Below are 20,354 nucleotides of genomic sequence, written 5' to 3' on the forward strand. Positions count from 1 at the left end.
TCTTACTGCAAGAGTTCTTTGACACCCACTAAAAAGGTGGCTCTTTAATTTTCGGGATCTCACTTAAATGAAATATTGATAACGTAATTTTATATTAGAGGTTAACCAGACGTTAACTTTGACGCTGGGAAGGTAACACTTGAAGTTAGGTAAGTGGTAAATGCTGATTAATTTTCTGGGACCTTCAAAAGAGAGAAAAAAATTTTTTTTTGGTATGGTTGATTTTTCACAAAATCATAAAGTACATTTGCAGAGAGGGTCTGTGAGGGTCTGTCTTGCTTTCGGAAAAGTTCCTTCAAACTTCAGTTTGCATACAAACAATGCGGGCGTCCTGTTAAATGCAAATTAGGTTAGGCAGGTCTGAAAAGGTCCTAGGAGTGCAATTTTGACAGCTCCCAGGTGGTGCTGCCCGCGTTGTAAGAGTCTGCGTAGCAAAAGTATAAACGCTCCAACATCTTACGTCACTCAATTTTCGTTTTCGACTTAAAAGATTTGGTCCAAATGTGCTTGCTGTTTTGTAACGAAAGTAAGTTCCCAGAAAACACTAAGCCTGCTATCTTCCCTCACTTTTGAACGGCAAAACATGTGATTCAAAACTGCAGCTGGGGCCTCCACGTTTGGCCGTCCTAAGGCGGCTTTGGGGACCAAGGAATGCGTCTAATACCCCAGTCCGGGTGTTGGCGCTACATCTAGCCGGGCTCCGGGTCTGCGGAAAACACTCACGGGCGGGGGAGACCCCGGGGATGCCCTACCGCCCCCGGTCGCCGACGCTAGCCCTTTCCAGGAACGCGCGGGCCCGCCCCCTGCGCGCGGCCGCCGATTGGCCGGGAGGCGCCGGGGTGACGTCAGGCCCCGCCCTCTCTCCCCTCCGGCCCCGCCCCGCGGGGTGGCCTGGCGGTTTGGTCTGGAGCAGCTGAAACCGGTTTGAGCGGAGCCGCTTCCTGCCGCTCGGCGCCGCCGCGGGCTGCCTGGGGGAGCGCTGGCGAGGCGCTGACGGCGGGTGCCCGGCTTCTCGGCCCGCGGCCCTCGCTCTCGAGCGCGGCGGCGGCGACGACGACGACGGCGCGGACCCGCGGACCCGGCAGGTGAGGCGGGCCGCCAGGCCTGGTCCGGCGCTCGGTGCGGAGGCCGCGGCGACAGCTCACGTGGCGGCCGAGCTGTCAGGGCGGCCGGGCCGGGGACGCAGCGGGGCGAGGGGTGGGCAGCGTGCCCCGGCCCCCGCGGGCACTGCCCTCCCCCCCCCCCCGCCGGGAAACAGCGGCCTGGACGTTCGAGCCGGTCCGTCGGTGGGCAGTCTCTACCTGTTTCCACTTTTATTGTTTGCTGCCACGATCCCGTTGGGCTGCCTGGTGCTTAGTTCCCCTCCGAAAGATTTGTCAAGTGCGGGATTCTCCCTGTGCCAGAATGCAGAGAGCGTACGACCGCCACGAGTACGCGAACTTCGGGAACGAAGAAACAAAAATTGCCACTGAAGTCGTTCGTGCACCCCTAGCCCGCAGCTGGCCCCTCGCCTACCCCTACTCGCTCTGTCCATGCGTAATTCATAGTGTTTTGGCAACTGCTTATTTTCTGAAATTGCCTAACCACATAGTTGAAGGCATGCTTGTATAATTCAGTTATTCTTAAAAAAAAAAAAAAAAAAAAAAACCCCAAGTCCCTTCTTATCCTAAGGAGAGGTCCCAGCCATAGACATCTTTGCTCTCCATGCAATTTTGGGAAATCTGCATCTTCTCTCCCAAACTGCACTTGGCCCAAGGCTCTGCAGATAGCCTTGGTGACTGCTGGGGGAAAGCCTCGATCAGTTAGGGGCTTCATCAGTCCCCTCTCGCCCCACTGCCCGGTTATAAAGGAAGTCGTTCATGAATTCAGTCATGAATTTTTTGTAGAGAATTCTTTCATTTTGAGGCAGCTGTGAAGTCCGTGTAGTGCCGACATAGAAAAAGAGAGGAACCAAGCAGGATGTTTAGACTTGATGTTTTCTTCATGGTGTTCTCTGACGCTCCCTATTCATGCCGCGTAACTACCCTTTCCTCTACCTCTTCATGTTCTCCCTCTTGCTACATTTTTGACAGTTGTGACTTAGTTAAGAAGTAAATACAAGCTGTCAGTCCTTTTTTCAACTCCTGATGGTCTGGATACAAATAATTCAGGATAAAGCATACAGGTAAAACTGCACACAGCCTAATCTGTTCTGGACTTAAGAACTAGGGAGAACCAGTATTCTGGACAAAATAAGACTTAGGAAAGTTCTGTTGAGAAAAATAATGACCACAAAAGAAATCTCATAGTGACTGAGTAAAATCTGATACCTACAAAAAGTAGGTTGATGAATCAAATCCTTGTATGTAACCTAACCAGGGAAAGTATATGAACTATACATGAAGTAATATCAAGACCAAGTGAAATGGAAAACATTTGGAAAACTTTTACAGCATTGCTTAGAAAGTTGAACCAGGAATAGTGAAATCTCCAGAAATGCTTTCTTTATGAAAATCCATTCATTTTTGCATACATTTGTTTAAAATACTGGCTCAAGTATACTGGGGTCAGAATAGTGGGGTCATAACGATCCTCCAAAGGGATGACCAGAAATTAACTCAGGAAAACGTAGGCATTTCATATATTCCTTATAGCCAGCCAGTTATGAGAACCAAAGCTGCTGGAGTCTAGGAAAAAGCAAGACTTGGAAATGGCTTTTTTCTTTGAAAAAATTTGAAGGAAGACAGAGATGTTCTTTTTGGCCAGAAAAACACATTTTAGCTAAAAATATCTGTGCTCTCAATTTAGCTCTAAACTAAATGTTCCTGTACCTTGGTTTGCTTAAATACCCCGTTTGTTCCTCAAGCTGGTAAACCAGTAAGGTCATGTGTTGGGATAGTTTCTCTGACCACAAAAATAAAGTAGAATTTATTTCAGCAGGTCGTGTGAACTCTGAAATATTTCTTGAATGTAAATTACAATGTCACACTTTACTGATTGCTTAATTCTTTAAAAAAAAAAGTGCTAAAATACAGTTAGATGCTACTCAAAATCTCAGATGAGAATCCTGTTTGATATTTATCTTCAAAAAGCACAAAATGGAAGTTATATATAAAACAAATTGAGTTGGTTGAATTACATTTACTATCAGCTCATGTACATGAAAATGGCTAGATTTTTTCATCTGACTCTTGTTTTGTTTATATCTGGAAGACCTCCCCAGTCCAAGTTGGGATGATGATGATGATGATTTTTTTGGCTTGTTTGAAAGAAGAGGAAGTGTTGGTGTGTAAACTTTGCATTCCACAACAGGACAGTATTTTACTTTGTCACTACTGTCTTGGTGGTAGCTGGGTGCCAAAATTATGCATGCCAATCCTGCACCAGAATTTTGGCCTCTGTCCACAATCAAGTAAACTGGTGTAGGAGCAGCCCCCAGGCTTTTATTTGGTATGGTATTAAATTGTGGGAGGAAGACGGCAGGAAATTAAGCCAGACTATAGGACTTTTGGCAATTCAAGTGGAAAATGATGCTTTGTTGACATCCAGGAAGGTTTTTTGGTGGTGGTGGGGGGAGGTATTTTTGTGCTTGTGTATGTAGTTTGTACAGTACATTTACTGCAGTTGTTACTATAGCTGTTACCAAGTTACAATAGCCACTTTTACAAGCAAACTTAAGAATGAAAGTCAATTTTAATAATCAATTGAATTTGTAAAAGTTTCCCATTTAATGCAGTAGAAATTTAGAGGTAATTTTGTGCCAGTTGTTGATTTTAATACATAGGAATAATTACATTTGATTTCCCTAAAATTGGCTAAAATAGATATTTAAAATTGATCATAAAATAGTTGTAGCAACTGTGTAATTATGCAGATGAGATTATGTAGTCCTTTGCTGAAAACTGTAACTGTAAATACTGGGTGAAAGTAGAAGTTGTAGGTTGAGATTAAGCTTGGTTATTCAGCAGTTTTGCTAGATGATGGGGCTTTTTGCTGTGTCTCAAAATTAATTCAGTTATGTAAAAGCCAAGCTCTTGCTAGTCTTGAGGTTTCTTCATATAACATAAAATAAATGTTAGAGTGTGGTGTTTAAGTGAACTATTTAATTATTAGAAGGGAAATAATTCCTTTTCTTAGAATTAGTACTCTGATTCCTATCAGATGTCATATTAAAGGAGAGCTAATAAGATACTTGGATAATGATTGCTTAATGAGGGGGTTGATAGTCTACAGCTATTTTTAGATTTAGAACATTCTTTGGCAGTGCTAGAACTGGATGTATATGCTTTAAATAGATCATGTTTATTCTTAGACACAAATTATTTTGATCAAGGACAGGATTTTCTCTAGTGCACAGTCTTAGGTTTTCTAACTGAAATGGTAGAGTTACAAATAGGGAATTCTGTATTCAGGTGATATGAAACCACATTGACTGGTGGTCTTGTTTAATATGAATATTCAACATTTACATTTTATCACTGATGTGAGGGGGATGATAAATAGTTCATAGCAAACATTGAGTCTGGATTCTTGGCCCTCATAGCAGTCCCTGTGGATCAGGTTTCTCAGTCTCAGCCCTAATGATATTTGGAGCTGGACAGTTATTTGTGAAGAGCTGTTCTGTGCATTACATGGTGTTTAACAGCTCTGTTGACCTCTACCCACTAGATACCAGCAGTATCACTCCCAGTTGCGACAACCGAAAAGGTCTCTTGACATTGCCAAATATCCCTTGGAGGGCAGAATTGTCTCCAGTGAGAACTGCTGCTGTATATTACCTTGACTTGGAAGTGTAGTTACCTGAGCAGCAGTGTTGGTTGAATGGTCATTGCGGAGTTGGGTATGTGTTCATGGAGAGGGAAAGGGAGCAAAGGGGAAATAGAAGAATGAATAGCTATAAAAATTACTTTATGGTTTTTAAAATAATGTAGAAATACAAATAACCTTTAAGCTGGTAACTTAATGAAATGCAGGGTAAAGACATTGGAATTGGTTTAGGAATATTGGTGAATTGGGGCACAAAATTTGGGGGAGGGTTTGGAGAAGTTATGTAGAATCTGCTCTTTGTGTCAAGTATGTGTTCTTCCTATATATAAGTTATATAGCACTCTTTCGAATTGATACTGTACATGTTTTTAAGAAAATCTGTTATCTTCCCTCAGGTACTTAAATTAGGGAGTGGTAAACAGATTGTTTTGGCTGGGAAAACAACCAAGAAACAGAAAAATCAGCTATGGAGATAATGTGAATAAGAAATCAAGGATTAGGGGTTTAGATTTCTGTTAGTAATGGAAGTAATTCCAAGTCAGAGACATGAGGAAGAATTTTTTTTTTTTTAAGATTTTATTTATTTGACAGAGAGGGAGAGTGCACTAGTAGGGGGAGCAGCAGGCAGACAGAGAAGCAGGCTCCTTGCTGAGTGCAGGGCTGGATCCCTGGACCCTGGGATCAGGACCTGAGCAGAAGGCAGGCGCTTAACTGACTGAGCCACCCAGGTGCCCCTGAGGAAGAATATTCTAACTGATATAAAATGTATTATTAGGAATACAGAATCCAAAACATAGCTTAGAATACTTGGGATTTTGAATGAAATTCAGACCGTACAAAGAAAGTCATGTATGTAGGATCAATTAGAATCAACAGGGTTCGGTAATAGATCACGGAGTTGAGACTTTAAATATGAGTCTACAGAACTAGAGCAATGAAAGTCCTATGGTTAATACAGAGAAAATTTGAAAAGAGTGGTTTATGGGGGAGGATTTTTTTTTGTAAGTTATTAGTTACATTACTTAGAAGCAGAACCTGCATCTTGTTGCAGAACATGACTAGTTTGTTTCAGTGAATGGTACTTAAGTTCTTCAGTTGTTTCCTTGTTATTAAATTTGTAACCTTACTGAAGTAGACTCTTGAGCCAAGTTTTTTCTATCTGCAGTTGTTTTTTGCTTTTGTTTTTGTTTGGCTTTTTTTTCCCCCTCCATCATAACATGAACCTGGTTGTGAAAGATAGGTCGAATTTGGAACAGCTGCTTATCAGAAGAGAAAGTTTGTAACAAAATCTTAAATCCTTTAAAAAAAGTGTTTGGACACACTTGTTTTGCATTTTTTCTGGTCCGTACACACAGAATAGGTTTTAATATTAGGTCTTAAATATTTCTAGGTATTTCCTAAATAACTCAACCTTTATGTAAGTTTTCTGAAATCTTTTGTTCATAGTTTTGATTTATTTCTTTTTGTTTTTTTGTTTCATTTTTTAATTTGTTTCTTGGTGGCAGCTATCTAGAGCTAAGTTTTTTATGTATTTTAAATGACATCTTCTCTTTTTCTTCCTAGCTCAACATTGTAAAATAAATCCATCAGAATGACACCTTCTCAGGTTACCTTTGAGATAAGAGGAACTCTTTTACCAGGTATTGTAAAGTTTTAGTTTAAAACAAAATTTTAAATGAGTATTTTCCCCATCTTGTCTTAAATATGCTATTTGTTATTACAGTAGGCCTCATTTTTAGATGAAAATATCTTTAGGACTTCTCTGATTTCAGAAATGTGCTTGGAGTATAATAAGAAGGAAAAACATACTTCCCCAAACAGTAAATGTCTTAGTCTCATATTTTCCAAGAAGGCTGTGAATGTATTTAATTTTGCACAGGATGAAGACTATGGGCTATGATTTTTAAGTACCATGAAAATGAGGGAAATTTTGCCAGTGCAAGAAGTTGGTGAAATATTTGGTTAAGATAATTTTGTTCCCTATTTGTAAATTTTTTGGCTTATTGTATTTTTTGCTGTCTGCTAACACAGTGTGAAGTAATTTTAGGGTAAATAGCATATCAAAATAGTATCAGGCCTGAGGCATGTATCTCCTTATTTAATATACTCACCAACTGGCCAGTTCCTCAAATCTGCTACATTCTTTCTCTCTTTTGGGCCTTTCTTAAAATTGTTTCCTCTGTCTAGATCTGTGGCCTCCCTTCTTCCCTTTAACTCTGCTTCACTCCAGCCCTGCATTTAGCTAGGTTAGGATTCCGGTGAAATTAAGGGTTCTAGGACTTTTTGTAGTACCTACAGATTTTATGGAATTATTTGAGTAATTGTGTTTATGGATAGATTGTCAGTTCTGTGAAAATGTGACTATTTTTTCATGCTGAGTGCATGCACCTAACACAGTGCCTGACTCAGAGCAGGAGTAAATACATGTTCAAGGAATAAATAAATGATTAACTCTGTATGTCCAACGTCTTTGGCCTAGCAGCCATCAGGGTGGCTGACGGAGTGTATATTTGTCCCAATTCAAATTCTTAGCCAAGATGATCTGGTAGAGAGCTCTCATTTCTGGGCAGGATTCTGCAGATTGAAAATTGCTAGTCAGCTGATAAGTTGACTCACTGAGGTCCAGAGCTCACCTCTAGTCCAGTGTGTAGCCTTCTCTGTGGAGAGAAGACTGCAGAGCTGTATCATACCCTTTCAGGGAATTGTACATAGACAACTTAAGGTAGAAGGAGCTGGCCATGTCAGGCATATGGACCAACCACAAAATTAGCCCAAAAGGGTGAGCTTGGCAAGGTCTTACTCTCAAGGACTAGAGGGAAGATAGTGGTGGACGTGAATGTAAGAGAGGACTGTGTGCACAGCAGTGTGTTTGACTCTGGGAATGAATATTTGTATTTAGCAACAGCCTTTATCTTTCTTTTTAATCAGAGAAGGTAGTGATAACTTAATTACAAAACAAAATCTGGTTGCTCTAAAGGATTGGTGAATATTTTAACGTGAAATCTCTCTATATAACCACTCCATTCTTGACAAACATGTATTTAGAACCCCCCAAACTCCTGAGTGATTATTGCATTTGAAATTTCAGTTAAATTTTAGATAGTCCAACCTTAAAAAATGCTCATGAGGGCAGTTAAAGCCAACTACAATTTTGGCTTTACTAGAGTAGTGCGTAAAAGCCACTCGGAATGTGGAGGAGTTTTTCTTGCACTGTTCACTTGGCATCAGTTCATTATCTTTTTCTCCACGAATTTTAATAATAGTAATTCAGAATATATCACTGTGTAAGTCAAAGACTTCTCCATACTTCTATCCAAGAATTTTTTTTAAAGATTTATTCATTTTAGAGAGAGCATGTGCAAGCTGGGGTGGGGGCTCGGGGGACCGGGTGAGAGAGAACCTCAAGGAGACTCCCTGCTCAGTGTGGAACCCAAAACGGCTCAATCCCATGACCCAAACATGAACCTAGCCAAAACCAAGAGTGAGATGCTCAACTGACTAAACGACCCAGGCACCTTGTAGACTTTTGCTGAATGCGTATAATTCAGCAAATACAGGTGACAGTTGTATTTTGGTTTGTCTATTGATGAGAAGCGTTCAGATAAAACAATAGTCATTATTTAGTAAGGAGAACTGATTTTTCAGTAAGTCTTTGGAAGAAGTTTTGTTGTTGTTGTTGTTGTCCCATTGATAATTTTCTTAATCTTTAGTTTGTTTTAATAGCCACTGTTTGAGTTCCTGGAAAATATTGGTTACTATTTCTCTAGAATGCTTCTTTGCATTTAGTGTGGGCCTTTTTTTTTTTTTTTTTAAGATTTTATTTATTTATTTGACAGAGATCACAAGTAGGCAGAGAGGCAGGCGGAGAGAGAGGAGGAAGCAGGCTCCCTGCCAAGCAGAGAGCCTGATTCGGGGCTCGATCCCAGGACCCCGGAATCACAACCTGAGCCGAAGGCAGAGGCTTTAACCCATTGAGAGACCCAGGCACCCCTAGTGTGTGCCTTTTTAAATCAGAAGCTGCCTGGTGCGCCTGGGTAACTCAGTGGGTTAAAGCCTCTGCCTTCGGCTCAGGTCATGATCCCAGGGTCCTGGGATTGAGCCCCACATTGGGCTCTCTGCTCAGCAGGGAGCCTGCTTCCTCATCTCTCTGATTGCCTCTCTGCCTACTTGTAATCTCTGTCTGTCAAATAAATAAAATCTTAAAAAAAAAATCAGAAGCTGCCTTGAAGGCAGGAACTGTGGCATGATCACTTTGTCTTCTTGGTGCTTGTTATTAGCTCACTTAAGTGGTTGAACAAATGAAGTAAGTTCATCCCTATCCATCCCTCCTTTTCTTTGGTTTTGGTTCTGTAGAGTTAGGTCAAGTTAAGAAGTCAGGTATTGGTGTGGTACCTAGGTCTGAAACATGTCTCAGTGAGGCGCCTCCATCTCTGCTAGTGGGGGCTCTGCATCTAGGTGAACTAGTGCAACTGACTGCTCTTTTTTGGCTTCCTAAAACTACAGTCTGAAATTTCCTCACTTAGCCCACTATAACTGGTTGTTCTCTTTCTTTAGGAGAAGTTTATGCCATATGTGGGAGCTGTGATGCTTTGGGAAACTGGAGTCCTCAGAATGCTGTGGCTCTTCTTCCAGAAAATGAGACAGGTGAAAGGTAAGAAGGGTAATAAAAGGTTACAGAATGATTGTGACACCCAGATTAGAAACGTGGAGGGTTTCTAAGATACCTTCATGTAGTTTTTCTCTTTTAATTTTTATGATAGTTCTTGCTTGTGCATAGAATGAAGTAGTTGTACAAAGTTGGTTGTTTAAAAAAAAAAGTTTCTCTGTTTCTCAGTTTCCCACTTCAACCATTTCAACTTTTGGCTGGTTCTTTTGGTAGTTACCACTATATTTCTGAATAACAGGATTATATTGCTATTTTTTATTTTTTTAAGCTTTTTTAAGGTATTGTCTTTTAGCTTTCAATATATATTTATATATATGGATACATCTATCTATCTATAGGTATATATATTTATTTTTTTAATTTTATTTATTTGAGAGAGAGATCAAGAGAGAGAGAGAGCACACCAGTGGTGGTGGGGGAGAGGCAAAGGGAGAAGGAGGAGCAGGCTCCCTGCTGGGCAGGGACTCTGATACAGGGCTGGATCCCAGGATCCTGAGATCATGAACTGAGCTGAAGGCAGACACTTTACTAACTGAGCCACCCAGGTGCCTTTCGGCACAAATTCTATTTTTTTTTTTTTCTTTAAGATTTTATTTATTTGAGAAAGCAGGGGGAGGGGCATAGGGAGAGTGAGAAGCAGGGTCCCTGCCTATCAGGGAGCCCAATGTGGTGCTCTATCCCAGGGATCATGACCTGAGCCGAAAGCAGTTGCTTAACTGCCTGAGCTCCTCTCCATACATATTCTTAATAAAAGATCTGATTTTTTCTTTAGCCTATAAAATATTTTTCTAGAGCAGAGTGTGAAACAGGTATTTTAGCTAATCTACTGAAATGAGTTTGCAACTGACATTAAATAGAATGCTAAAGTTAGTGTGGGTGTATTGGTGCATTGCACTGTTGAAAGAAGGGCCTGGGTGCAGGTTTCAGTTCCACAGTTAACTGCAGTCTTGGGCAGATCTGATTTCTCTAGGCCTGGGTTACCTCATCTGCATTGTAAAGGGGTTAGGACAAAATCAGTGAATATTAGGGATATTTGGGGCATTATGGGTTGTCAAGATGTATATGTGGGAGGTAAGGAGAGAGGAGATCTTAAACAGTATACAGATACATGCAGTGCCCCTAGGGAGAAACACCAGATTACATATTATTAAGCTCAACTTGTTTTCCATGTAGAGCATGGCTACTGAAAATGTGGCCTGTGGGCCAGTGCTAGGGAAAAAAAAAAACAAAACAACTTTAGTTTTTCTAATAATCAGTGCATAATATGAAAAATACATAAATTAAGAGCAAGCATTTAGAAATGTTTATAGCACTTTGAGATCGTTAGGGCATTCATGTATGTCACCGTGGACTCATCTCTTGTTGTGCTAGATACATAGATCAGACGTGTTGGTTACAGGACAGACAAGCAAACAAAAACTGGTCCTTTGCAGCAGATAGCTTGAGGAGCACTGATGACAGAGCAAAAGAAAATAACAAATACAGTACCATAACACAAATCAAGGAAAAGGAAAACGGACACCTGGGTGACTCAGTCATTTGCCTTTGGCTCAAGTACCTCACTGGGCTCCCTACTTAGCAGGGAGCCTGCTTCTCCCTCTGCCTGCTGCTCTCCCTGCTTGTGCTCTTTCCCTCTCTCTCACAATATAAATAAAATCTTAAAAAAAAAAGTCTATAGAACATCCTTTTCCTCCTTGCCATGATTGGGACATATTTTCTCAGCCAGTTCGCAGCTGTTTTTATAAGTGAAGTTGATAATACTGGAATCACAGAGGAATGAAATGTTTATTCCCTTCAAGTGGCTATTTTTTTCCTTCATTTTCAGTTCAGCCACTGCTGTCTGAAGTAAAACCTTATGCCTTTCTGAACTTGTTCCTAAAACACACCTTGCTGTGAACGTTTGAGCTGCACTGTCACCTGTCTTAAGTCCATTTCAGCTAGCCTGATCAAAGTTATGTGAACAGATGAGATAACACTTAACTACATAACTTGAAGGGACCAGCCACTTTACCTTGCTGACATGCACTGAAATGTAATTGATTGACATATGGCAGATAAACAGTGTTTCACATGGAGAAAGGAAGTAGATGATACAAGAGGATACAAAAAACATTTGCTTTGGACACAGTTCTTGTGTTTTAAAATTGTGTCTATTTGGATTTCAGTGTCTTGTGCATCTAAGCCCTTTGTACAGAGCTCTTTTTCAGAGTCTCTTAAGCTTCTCCATACCTGTAGGCTTATAGTGACAAGAGCTCTGTTAGGATTTTTTTTTTTTCAACTTACAGATAATTTGAAAGTCGTGGTATTGTTTCCTAGTAATGCAGAAAATGTGGGTCACTTGTGGTTTTATTTGCTCTTGTAGATTTTATGGTATTTTGGGGGAGGATATGAGGGCATTCAAAATAAAGCAGGTGTACTAAGCCTTGTTGCCCCTCTTTCCTGACTTTTCTTGAATTTCATCAGATTATATTCATTTTTGATGTCATTGAACAGTTCCGGTTCATTTTTAACTTTGCAGCATTTACTTAGGAAGGTAAAATAAAAAACTCATTGCTTTGCTCTCTGCATCTCTTTTAACCAAGGGCTCACTTAGACTCACTTGTGAGGGATTTAACAAATACACATGTCTAGATCCTACCCCTGGGGAATGAGGAATAGTGCATGAGAGAGGGATCCCATACATTTTCAGAGCTTCCTGCTAATTCTGCTGGTCACATCTGAGGTTGGCTTCACAGTATCTGGCTGAACGATTTATAAATGAAATAGTACTAGAAATTTGCCATTTTTTGTAGCAGAGATGGGAAATAATTTCACCTTAGAGTTGGTAGAGTGTGCCTGGAATGCTGTGTTGAAAAGGACTCTGAGGCTTAACAGAGAAAAGTAGTACGGGCGCCTGTGCTGAGCATTTGCTGGTCTTGCTTTACAGCAGTGGCCCTCAGCCAGTCTTCCCTCTTCACCTATCCTGTGCAAACTCCACATGACGGGGCTCCACCCAGACCTCTGGAATCATAGTTTCTCAGCGTGGAACCAGGGCATATGTATTTTATTACTACTAGATTAATCTAATTGTTGACCAGGGGTGACAGGTGGTTGTGGGTATTTTGTTGGGAACCCAGGATTGAGTCCGAGTGAAAATAATGCCCTAAAGCCTGCCTTGGCAGAGCCAGGTGGGAAACAGTGCTAGCCATCTGGTATCATGGAAGAACATTTGGAGCTGATGTTTATTCACTAAACTATTCATGCTGAATTAATGTTTGGGTAATGGTCTATGACAGCGGCTCTCAAACTTTAGTGTTCATCATCAGAGTCACCTGGAGGCTTGTTAAATTACGGATTGCTGGACTCTTCCCCCAGAGTTTCTATAGTAAGTCTAGGTGTGGCCTGAAAATTTGGATTTCTAACAGTCTCCCAGGGTGATATTCATGGTCCTTGGATTATACTTTGGATACCACTGGTGTGTGATTAGAAGGTAATAAAAATCAGTTACAATCATGAGTTGTAGTCACTGCTTTCACTTGAGTCAAAGCTTTAGAATAGCAGTAGACTATGTTAGCATAGCATAGTTCAGAGCAAGACATTGAGTTGAAACAAGTAAGGTATAGATCCCAATTGTTTGGCCAGGGGATTAGCCAGAAGCTGGGGAAGAAATCAGGACAAGGGACACTTGGGAACGTGAATATAACTCACTTGCCTCAGCCCCAAAGCCTCTTAGCAGCCCTGTAACATCTCTAAGTGGAAAGTCAGAAAAGATTCTGACTCTCACTTCCACCTTTGTGTTACTTTTTCTGTTTAAAATACTTCTCCTTGTCTTTGTGTGGCTGGTTCCTTCTCATTACATAGGACTCCGCTCAGACTGTTCTTCCTCATTGAGGCTCTCCTCCAAAACTTGCTGTCACGTCAGAAAGGTCAAATAGCCCTTTCTATGTATGTTTGGTTATTTGTCTCCCTTCACCAGAAAGCAATTTACTTGAAGATAGGGCTCTTTCTGCTTTACTCTTCACTGTGTTCCCAGTGCCTGATGCAGGGTCGCCCTGGAGTATAACTCTGTGTAGGAATAAACAAGTGGTATTGGTCACAGACCTTGCTGGAGGGGTTTTATGCATTATGAAGTCTATGCATTGTACTTTGATATTAATGCTTCTGCTCTTTTCCTCACAGCATGTTGTGGAAAGCAACCATTGTACTCACTAGAGGAGTATCAGTTCAGTATCGCTACTTCAAAGGGTGCTTTCTAGAACCAAAGGTATGTTTTCTTTATCTCGTTTCCAGTTTCTTTAACAAACTTACTTCTTTCAAAAGCAACTAATTTAAGTTTGGAAACATTGAAAGTAATGTGAGTTTGTTTTGATCAAATAAGGGAAACCGAACTCTAGATTAATGATATTTTAGTGCTAAAAAGCAAGCAAGTAGCCACTTCAGAGGCAGACGATGTCTGCAGTGGAATTTTTAAGACTAATAGTAAGTATATTCTGCAGTATTCTTGTTATGAGATTGGTTTTAATGATAAACGAGTGTTCTCAGTAGCTGTGCTTTTTCTCTAACTTTTGTAAAGTAACCAGTTAAAAGGGTTTTCTTTTTGTTTCATTTTTTAATTCTTATGTGGTATAAATACATTTGAAGGAGTATATAGCCAGCTTTAAGTGAGTAATTATTTTTAAAAAATTATTTCATAAAAGCCATCTCTTAGTGGCTGAGTTTAACTCCTATCAGAACTGAAGTAATTCCTCTTATTAGATTTTTTTTTTTCAACCATGGTGTTGATAGAGTAGGATCTTTTCTGAAGGCCTTTGGAGTATCTGTTAAATCTAATCTGCTTGCTCACAATGATTTATTATTTTGGGATTGTTTTCATATTTGGAAAAGAAAAAAGTTGATTCTTTCCCTCTTATTTTAAAGATGCTTATTTCCTGAAAGGATTCTTTTCCTTCAGATTTTTATCTTTGAGTACACTTAGGCTGCATGTGAGCAGGGGTTTAGGCAGGCATCTAGGAAGCAAAACGTGGATTAAACCGTTTTAAAATTTTTATTTCCCTTTGGGATCATTGAATACTTGTTACATGTGAAAAAATGCAACCAGCCACTGTTACCTCATGCTCTTAGCCACCATTATAGAAAAGAAAAAACTGACAAAGCCACTTCAGCTGTCTTTTGCACCTATTACGTTTCTTATTCCAACAATATATTGTAAATACTCAGTAATTAAAATTACATTATGGTTGATCGTTGTGTTGGCTTGTCTTGACAATAGTCTCATTTTAATGACTTAATATCATTTATTTGGCTTAAGGGTTGTGCATTGTGGTAGAGTTTTTCAGTTTAAATTGAACAGTTGTGCAGTGATAAATAGGTCATAGCACTCATGACATTGAAAGTTAATTTGAGGATCCTGGTATGTGAAATTTGTAATACGTGAAGTCAACTAAATTTTACGTAAAGGGGCATTTGGACAAGACAAATCATAATGAATCCTTTGGGCATAGTTTTCTAAAGTAAGACTATTGTCAACATAGATAAATTAAGCCAACCTACAGTATTTTCCCTCTTCATTAAAGTGTAACCAAAAGCAGCAAATCAGTCCAAACTGCCTTCTGAAAAAATTGGCAAGAAGTCTGCTTACAGTAAAAAACAAGTTTTTCCCCTTGTAATACTTGCAAAAGTTTACAGTATGTGTTGGTGAGTGTGTTTCTTTAAGTAGGTGCTCTGTATCGTGTACACATGTACCGTGTGATGCAGGGGCTGCCATGGTAAGTATGTTTTTCATGGACTAGAGTAAATAGATACATAAAATCCCATGCATATAGCTAGAGGTTTTTTTTTTCCACATGCCAGCTTAAAGTGACACTTCTTTTCTTTTAAAAGTTGGTGGCGCTCTTTAAATGACAATTTTAAATAGAAATAATTATGAAACTTTGTCTCAGTTGTGCATTGTCAAATGATAAAACTAATGTGCAAAGAATCTTAAATTGTAAAATGAAATTATTGGAATATATATTTTATAAATATAAAGAATGATAGGAAAGCAAAGTAATTATGAAACAGTGAAAAGCCTGAAATGAGTAATAAGATTAATTTTGCTGAGGTAGTCTACCCACGCATTAGTAGAGCTTAAGCTAAAAATCTTAGGTCTTGTCAATTGACCTTCATATTTTAGTTTTTTTACCTATAAAATGAAGGGCTTGGACCATGGATTTCTTAGGTCCCTTCCATTGTGAAAATTTTATTGCAAATAAATAAAATTTTACCATTTGTATTTTCTCATTTTTTGTTCTTTCTGGCATATTCTTTTTAGCTTATAAGAGTCCCTTTACTTAACTTTTTATAACTAACTGTTGTCTTCCACTCTGTAGAATTAGAATGAGGTGTTAATATGTTGATTTTAAAATAATTTTACAGGTGACAAATCAAATACTATCTTGAACATAGCAAACAAAGGTTGTAGGTAATCTTGGAATGAAAACACAGATGGGAGCTGCAGATGGTCCCTTAGTTTCACATCTTCACCAGAGAAAATTTTTCAGTGTGAACATCAATTAAAACATTTTTTTTTTTTTTTAGTCCATGTCCATCCTTCTATACTTGTGGGCAGAATTAGTGATGTAACCTGATGAAATGTTAGCCAATTTATAATAATGTTGTCTTTGATTTCCCTTCATTTCAGTGGAAATAGTTCTTTATTTTTTAGTAACTTCTGTTTCTAATTTTTATAGGTGTTCACATTCACTCATAATTAGATTTGTTATAAACCCTTATTTTGTTCTTAATCTCCCTTGATTTTTGTTTAAATCCTTTAACAAAAGAATCAGTCATCTGTGATAGGCAGATCATTGTTTATTTATAGAATAGCTCAGGTATCTTATTTTGCTGAGTGGTTTTCTTAATGAAATTCTTCTGGATGCTAAATACCCTCAGCTGTTGACCTCAGACTTGAACCATCTCACAGATATCTGTCTGCCTAGCTTTCTTCACCTCCAAATTTAGTTACCCATAAGTGACTATTTTTCTTATTAGTCTTATTCAAAATCGTTATTTTTAAATGAGTGTTGGTGTGGCCTTACCATCATAGATGCAAATTCCTCAGAGCCCCTTCCCAAAATGTGGAAAGACAACAGTAAAATTTTAGAAGTTTTATTTTTCATGATATTTGAAAGCAGTGATACAACTTGACTAGTTGATGATTTTGCTACATGTTTTGTTCAAAACAAAACAGACCAAAAACCTCGGTCTACATGTTGTTTCTCTCAGGGCTTGATATAGCTAGCTCAGTGATGTTGATCACTGCTTACGAAAGCAGTCATTATACTTTTCTTTCTTTGCAGAAATAGATTATTTTGTATTTTTTTTAATATGCTTAATAGTATTGATAGAGTTGTTTCACAATTTAACATACATTTTAGCAATCAACTGATTTAATATATGTTAAATTGTGAAACAACTCTATCAATACTATTAATGGAATAATGTCTTAGACTGATGATGTTACTTTTTTCTTCAAAGATCCACCTTGCACTTGACTCCAAAGTGCTTAAAATTGTGGCAGCCTTTTATGGAATGAAACTGTTCTTTTTTCTAAGATCTTGAAGAATGAGTTTATTACATTTAGCTTGTTAAAAAGGATTGCAGGTTTTGGAGTCATTACTGAGATTTTAAATTTCCCAGTGCTCAGGGCTTAAATATTTTTTAAGAAGTTCAGTAAGCTAAAATTTAAGATTACCTTCTAAAGTTTGACAAAGTAGTACCATTTTGAAAGATAACTGTATTTTAAAACTTGGTTAATTTTTTTTTATTTTAACACTTTGTTGTACGAATAAACATGATTTGTAATGTGAACGCTTATATACCCAGTTAGAAGTCATCTGTTGAATCAGCTCTTTGGATTGCTCCTCGAATGCCCCATTCAGTTCAAGCCTAGGTGGTTTTATGCTGTGAGTGGGTTTGCTACTAAAACAGATGAGGGTAGAGTTATTAAAATACTATTAAAATATATTTCCTGCCGAATATTTTAACCACAGGGCTATTCTGACATTAGATGTAGATATTGTAGTCAACAGTTTGTAAAGATCCCCTGACACTGAATTGATACAAAAACAAAAATAAACTCTCCTTTCTTCTGTCCACTTCTTATCGTTGTTGGTATTTAATACTATGTTCCTGGCACCTTTTAAAGTCACCTTTGTTTAGTAACTTCTGTAACAATGTAGAGCTAGCTATACCATCTTTGTAGCAAAGAGGATTTTTTTTGGGGAAGGAGGATGTGCAGGGGACATGAGAGGAATGGGGGAAGATTATAGGTTAGATCTTTCTGGATACTGTCTATTGCTAAGAAACATTGTTCCTTTTTTAACATATATATTGTATCTTTTGAGGATCAGAAAGTTTGATGTTTAAGAAATTCAAAAAAATGTGACAGGAAAGTCATGATAAAAAACATCTAACAGATATAGGAATAAAACTATCTCCATGTTTTAGTGTAAAGGAAATGAAATTCATTATATTTAAGATGAGCAGTTTCACAGTAAAAAAATTTTAAAAACATCTGCCCAGTTTACCAACTTCTAAGTTGAACCCTTAAAACAAGGAGTTATTCAGCAAGAGAAAATGAGGATTTGATAATTATCCTATTTGCTTTATGATTTGAATGAATAGCAAATGCTATATTAGTTTTCAAAGTTCAGAAGTTTGCAAGTTTTAAAAAGAATTTCAACCTCTGGTTATTTTTAAGTAGAATATCTCTTGCATTTAATTACTTAATGTGCTTAATTTGTCTCATACATGATTATCATTTAGCACATTATTATTAATACTGAAAGCTATAAAATGATATAGAAGAGTATTTAATACCATCTAAAGGCATACACAGTGTATATAGAGAGCTTATATGTTCTGTGCTTTTTAAGAGTATGTAATATATGCCTAGGAAAGGGGTTGAAGATTTATGTATGAAAATATCAGTAGTGATTATCCCTAAGTGGTGTGATAATGAATGACTTTTGTGTTTTCTTTTTGCTTCTTTGTATTTTATTAAATGTCTTCTGAAGATGTGAAGAGAAATATAAAATACCTTGTAATGTTACAGTTTGAAATTTTGCTTCTAAATTATGTATTTAATAGTTTTATTTTGGCACACAAGTTAAGTTGATTTTTTTAAATAATTAAAATTAGGAAGCATTTAGTTAGTAGTTCAATCCTTTAGGTATACATAGAGAATCTTAGTCGACAGTTTATTTTTATTTTTAAATCGCTGTAGATGTTAACGCATAAAGCTCTATTTTCCCTTTTAGTAAGAGAATTTGATAACAGAAGACAGTATTAGTTTTCACTCTGTATGAGTTTTTGAACTGTAGGGCATAAAGAGAAAAACTAGATGGTAGTTCCCTTTTTGTCAGACTTATTCTTCGAATTTACTCATGCACATGTATTTTCTTTTAGGGTTTTCCTGTACTCTTTAGAAACAATGGTTACTATAATACAAGAAATCTGATGTTCTTCCTGTTATTTACTTACTATAATAAAGAACCTTGTTATGCCCTCTAGTTCCTTGTGATCACTGATCTAGTACTTGTACCTACTATTCCTACTATCACAGAGTATAGGCTTTTCCCAAACACTTGGAGAGTTACTTGAGATAACTTTATTCAGTAATACCTCATTGACCACTGACAACCAGGCATAAAGTATATTTGGTGTTAACTTTAATTTATGGGAGTTTACCAACTAATTAGGAGTACTGTAGGCAGATTTAAGAAAGGATTTAAGATGGTTTTATGTGCCAGTTTCATCTCCTTTTTCTTGTTTACTGCCTCACCGTCCTTTTCTTCCAGCACTCATGTTTTGTGACCTGGTACATCCTGATTTTTGGCATATAATATTGATAAATAACAAGATGAATCTTTTGGTTTCATATTTAGTATAAGACTTAGGCCACAAACATCTAATGGAGTCATGGGTAGAAAATAAGATATAAGAAATTATTGCAGACGTTTAACTTTTAAATTGCAGACTATCGGTGGTCCATGCCAAGTCATAGTTCACAAGTGGGAGACTCATCTACAACCACGATCAATAACCCCTTTAGGTATGGGCATTAACTGCATCTGTTTGAGGCATATGCATAAAGTTACTAATATGCTGCACAATGGCTTAGTGGGATTTAATAAATTTTTATTCTAAAGTTTAAGGTCAATGCATTATCAGTACTGCAAATTTCACTTAGCATATCATGGATCTTTTAAAACTAAACAGTTCTTAATTGCCTTTCTTTATAAACTTTGTTAGAAATGCTTGCCAGGTTATTTTTATTTGGGGGGATTTGATTAATTTATTGTGGAATATTTATTTTCATTTGGAATATTTAACAAAGTTTGCAAAATAACATTCTTCTTGACTGAGCATCCATGGCTTTATTTGATTACTTGCTCAGAGAGCTTAGAGAACATTTGAGGAAAGAGTTGATCCAAAACAAAAATTCTTAAATTTTTAACTTTGAATAGTAGGAGCAATTGAATAAGTTATCCTATTTATTCTGTGTTGTTGTTTTTTTAAACTAGTAAATACTTGAATAAACTTGTATGAATGCATTCAGATTTCTTGGTTGTAGCAGACATATTTTCCTCCTGATTTACTTAAATACCTGCTGGCTATGTTAAAATTGATATTCAGATAGTTGATTTTATTTTGTTCTTGTTTTTTTCCCCCCCCAAAACATCATTCCGTTTTTTTGTGCCAAAAAAATGGCAATTCTCTTCATACAAGTATTTTTGAATTTCCTTTTCCTTACTGAGATTAAAATTTGAAGTTCATATCATATGCATAAATTACCCACTTGGATTCATCTGTAGATTCACTTGTGCTGAGAACTGTATCTTTTATTTTCTAGAGAAAATTAGAATTTAAAGATAATAATGGCTTGCTAGTAGCTATCTTAGATTAGAAAGTAGTGAGAGAT

At 37.8% G+C, this 20,354-nt stretch overlaps 1 protein-coding gene across 4 annotated transcripts in view; it reads left to right on the plus strand.

Annotated features, from left to right (window-relative positions):
• The first annotated feature begins 889 nt into the window (after positions 1–889).
• The window catches only part of GPCPD1 (glycerophosphocholine phosphodiesterase 1), a 53,989-nt gene continuing 34,524 nt past the window's right edge, over positions 890–20,354 (plus strand). For 2 of the 4 annotated variants that reach the window (XM_045086025.1, XM_045086026.1), the window contains exons 1-5: positions 890–1,085; positions 6,310–6,386; positions 9,301–9,397; positions 13,571–13,655; positions 19,409–19,484. In XM_045086025.1, the coding sequence (XP_044941960.1) occupies positions 6,338–6,386; positions 9,301–9,397; positions 13,571–13,655; positions 19,409–19,484 (307 nt within the window). In that variant the 5' untranslated portion in view covers positions 890–1,085; positions 6,310–6,337. Of the gene's footprint in view, positions 1,086–3,407; positions 3,430–6,309; positions 6,387–9,300; positions 9,398–13,570; positions 13,656–19,408; positions 19,485–20,354 lie in introns of those variants that run through there. The other 2 variants (XM_045086023.1, XM_045086024.1) reach the window with 2 other exon arrangements.

Source organism: Mustela putorius, unplaced genomic scaffold (assembly GCF_011764305.1).
Source record: "Mustela putorius furo isolate JIRA1106 unplaced genomic scaffold, ASM1176430v1.1 tig00000874_pilon_pilon_pilon, whole genome shotgun sequence".
In the NCBI taxonomy this organism is placed as follows: domain Eukaryota; kingdom Metazoa; phylum Chordata; class Mammalia; order Carnivora; family Mustelidae; genus Mustela; species Mustela putorius.